At 33.7% G+C, this 3,730-nt stretch overlaps 1 protein-coding gene across 1 annotated transcript; it reads right to left on the minus strand.

The window, feature by feature from the left end:
- Positions 1-360: 360 nt before the first annotated feature.
- On the minus strand, positions 361-1,302 carry LOC122151871 (olfactory receptor 2T27-like). Its single transcript, XM_042783298.1, has one exon. It carries the CDS (start codon positions 1,300-1,302, stop codon positions 361-363), a length of 942 nt encoding a protein of 313 aa, XP_042639232.1.
- Between the last annotated feature and the right edge of the window lie 2,428 nt (positions 1,303-3,730).

The following is a 3,730-nucleotide window of genomic DNA, read 5'->3' on the forward strand; positions in this document are numbered from 1 at the left end:
CTGAAAAAAATTGGCCACTGAAAACTTTATGAAAACAGTGAAACATTGCTTTTTTTTTTTTTTCAAATATTAACAGACTCTAAAATTCTAATTTCAAAGCCAGCAAGGGCAAAACCTGAGAAATATACTAACTCATATGTTGAACCACAAGATAATAGGTTTTGAAGGCAAAATTATATTTCTGGAACTGGTGTCAAGGTGAGGCTAAAGATAGCAAGAAATAACTTCTATGCTCTTTACTTCAATTTCTATCTTCATACAAGTCCCTGGCATTCAGGTTTATAACTATTGCCTGCTGACTTAGCATAGTTTTCAGACTTCTACATAATAACACATAATATTCATTGAAATTTTGAATTTTCACATTTTTGAATATAATGAACACCTCCATAGGATTTTTCCTAGAGCTCCCATAACATCTTTATTCCGAAGACTATAAATCATGGGGTTGAGCATAGGAGTGATAATGGTGTAGAGGACAGATACTACTTTGTCTTGGCCTGAAGTGTGTGAAGAAATTGGCCTCATGTACATGAAAATGATGGCACTGTAATATAGACTGACTACTGTCAAATGAGAAGAGCATGTGGAGAATGCTTTTTTCCGTCCCTCAGTGGAAGCTATTTGAATGATAGTGACCAAGATAAGTGCATAGGAGGCAAGGATAACTGAGAAGGGAACAAGAAGCAAAATTGTGGTACTGATCAACACCCCCGTCTCATAGGACACAGTATCCTCACAGGAGAGCCTCAAGACTCCAGGAAGTTCACAATAGAAATGATGAATTTCTCTGTGTCTGCAAAAAGGGAATGTCATAGTGTAGACTGTATGTATTAAGGCATTGAGAGAACCACTGGCCCATGAGCTAACCGCCATCTTCCTGCAGAGGGGCCAGTTCATGAGGAGACGGTAATGTAGAGGTTTGCAGATGGCAACATAGCGGTCATAGGACATGAGGCCTAAGAGGATACATTCAGCCCCACCCAAAGATAACCCTAGAAATATCTGGATCCCACATCCAGAAACAGAAATGACTCTCCTATGCAGAAGGTAGTCAGTCATCATCTTTGGGACAATGGCAAGTGTGAACACTATGTCTATGAAAGAGAGCTGCCACAGGAAAAAATACATAGGTGTATGGAGGTGGGGGTCTATCAAGATCAGTAAAATCAACAGACTGTTTGCAGTTAGTGTGACAAGGAACATCAAGGTGATTAGTGCAAAGAGACAGAAGTGAGTTGTGGTGTATTGAAGCAATCCTAAAAGAATAAATTCAGTGACTGTTTCATTGTCCAAATGCATCATCCTTGGTGAAAGCAAAAGCATATTAATATGGAGACTAGTGTATAATTAATTTTCATCTTTGAAAGTTAGGCCATCAAATTTGTTTGTAATATATTATCTAAAGAATTCTGGGGAAAAATAAGATGAAATTAGTAGAAATAAATTGATCAAATTATATTTGTCCTAGTGCCACAAGTTGTAAAACAGTCTTAAACTCATTTTCTCCACTCTTTAGCATATTTTGGAAACCAGCTCTTTTATTAAGAAATAAGTTACACAAAAGTGCTAATTCTCCAGTAGTTTACCAGCACTTCTTTTTTTTTTTTTATTGTGATTTGGGTGAAGTTACCAACACTTTTGATGATGGATTCCCAGTAGAATAAACATAATTACATTGACTTCCTTTGCTTCCTTTCCTCAATAAGTTCCCCTTTGCTTCATAACACTGCTCCCTAGAACAAAGCACAATTTTGTAAGCAAGTAAATTAAAAATAAAAGCATAGGATATAGAACATTACTACAGACATAAGTACATATTAGTTTTATGTTGGTTATTATAATCAAATTATCCTAAATTAATTTAGTTATTTTTGTAGCTACTGTTCTTTCTCTATATTCCTTGAGTTTTCCATATACATTTATGTGTCACATAGTATTCTTTCAGGCAAAATCCAACTGAATATACATCCAAAGACCTGTAAGACTGTAATAGTGTTCAAAAATCCTGATTGGAACATAACAAACACAACAGCTTCCAGATGAAACATGTATATCTCATGCCTCATACAAATCGATTGCATGGCCAGTTGTATAATAGTGCAGTACATATATAACTTATAATGTGTGTAGTGATATCATTACAAATGCTTAGGTTACTGGGTTATGTATATACTGTACTGTACTTTCTATGTAAAAAGTTTGCCATATAACAGTGTAGGCTTCCACTCATAGACCATAACATCCAATCTAATAAATCACATGTTTTGAGTATTTTAGTATTATATCTCTGTATAATTTTAATTCAAAACTATTCCTGTGAATTGCAGTCAATGTGATGAGACAAAGTGTATGTGAGCAGCTGTATGGAATGTGAATTTGCTTTGTAAACTTTTACCCAAATCACAATTAAAAAAAAAAAAAAAAAAAACAACTATTCCTATGAAGTGCATCATGGCTCCCAAACAAAGGAAAACTCTTGCTAGTGATATAAGCAGCAAGAGGCAAAGGAAAATTATCAATTTGGAATGTTATTGGTTTTCAATACAAAGGTAGAAAATTAGTGAATGTTATTAATTATATTTTAGGCATTTCACACTTCACAGTCATGGCAATACTCAAAAACAAAATAATAACCAAAAAAAAAAAAAAAAAGTCCCAGCTGTTCAAAGATAACTCCACTGACACCTATAAGGCTAATGAGTATAGAGAGAGACATATAACTGATATGCGGACATTACTAATATTGTGGACTAAGGAAAAATACAAAAACAAATTCTTATCAGCACATTTATAAGCACTGTTAAGAAATGAGGCTGGGTAATATGTTTACAGAAAAAAACAGGACAAGACTATGATATAGTGTTGGCACAATATCCAAATCACACAATGTCATATTGCACAGAACGTGGATGTTAAGTGATGCACGGCTATATATAATGACCATTTCACATTAAATTTCCTTGCAAATGATACCCAATATTATTCATTTTTTTAGCCACTCATTCAAGAATAAATTGGAGTATGGGAAATATTCTTATGATTGCTTACCTCTAGTGATGAAGAAATTATATACTGGGTGCCAGTGCTTCACTTTAAGAAATTCTCTGCCTGGTGAAGTTCCACAATGAAACCTATACCTTCATTCCATCACAGGAAGACTAAGATTTGTTTCAATATATGCCACTGCTCTTCACCTTCTGCTAAGGTTCAAATTCTTCAGACTGGCAAGAAAATTATTCAACAAATGGCCCAAGGATCTCCTTTAAAAGTACAGTATACTCAAATATCTAACAAAAATGTTTATGGTTTTTATTACTATGCAAATCCACCATTTAGTTAAATTACTTTCTCCATATAAATTTCCCACCACTTTGTGGTTTAAAGCAACTACCAGGTGTGTAGTAAGGTGTACATTATTAAATCTCAAATTATCAAATGATGTTCTGATGGTTTAAAAAATTGGAGGGAAGATTTTGGCTAGAAAATATTAAATACAAAAATATTTCAATGTAAAATTTTCAGTGACAGATGTGATCCATAAATATAGGTGTACTTGTAGGTAAGTGTTCAATATAATATTCTGGATGACTAAAACAGATGAAAAATACCATGAAACAGCAGAACAGTCAGTCAATATCTATCATCATGACAAATATATACAGAAAACAAACAAATAAATAAATAATTGCAGCAGAGGTTAAAAGTATTATGTAAAATAGCTGAGCAT

Source organism: Orycteropus afer, unplaced genomic scaffold, assembly GCF_000298275.1.
Source record: "Orycteropus afer afer isolate SDZICR_OR568_19922 unplaced genomic scaffold, OryAfe1.0 scaffold00840, whole genome shotgun sequence".
NCBI classification, from domain to species: Eukaryota; Metazoa; Chordata; class Mammalia; order Tubulidentata; family Orycteropodidae; genus Orycteropus; species Orycteropus afer.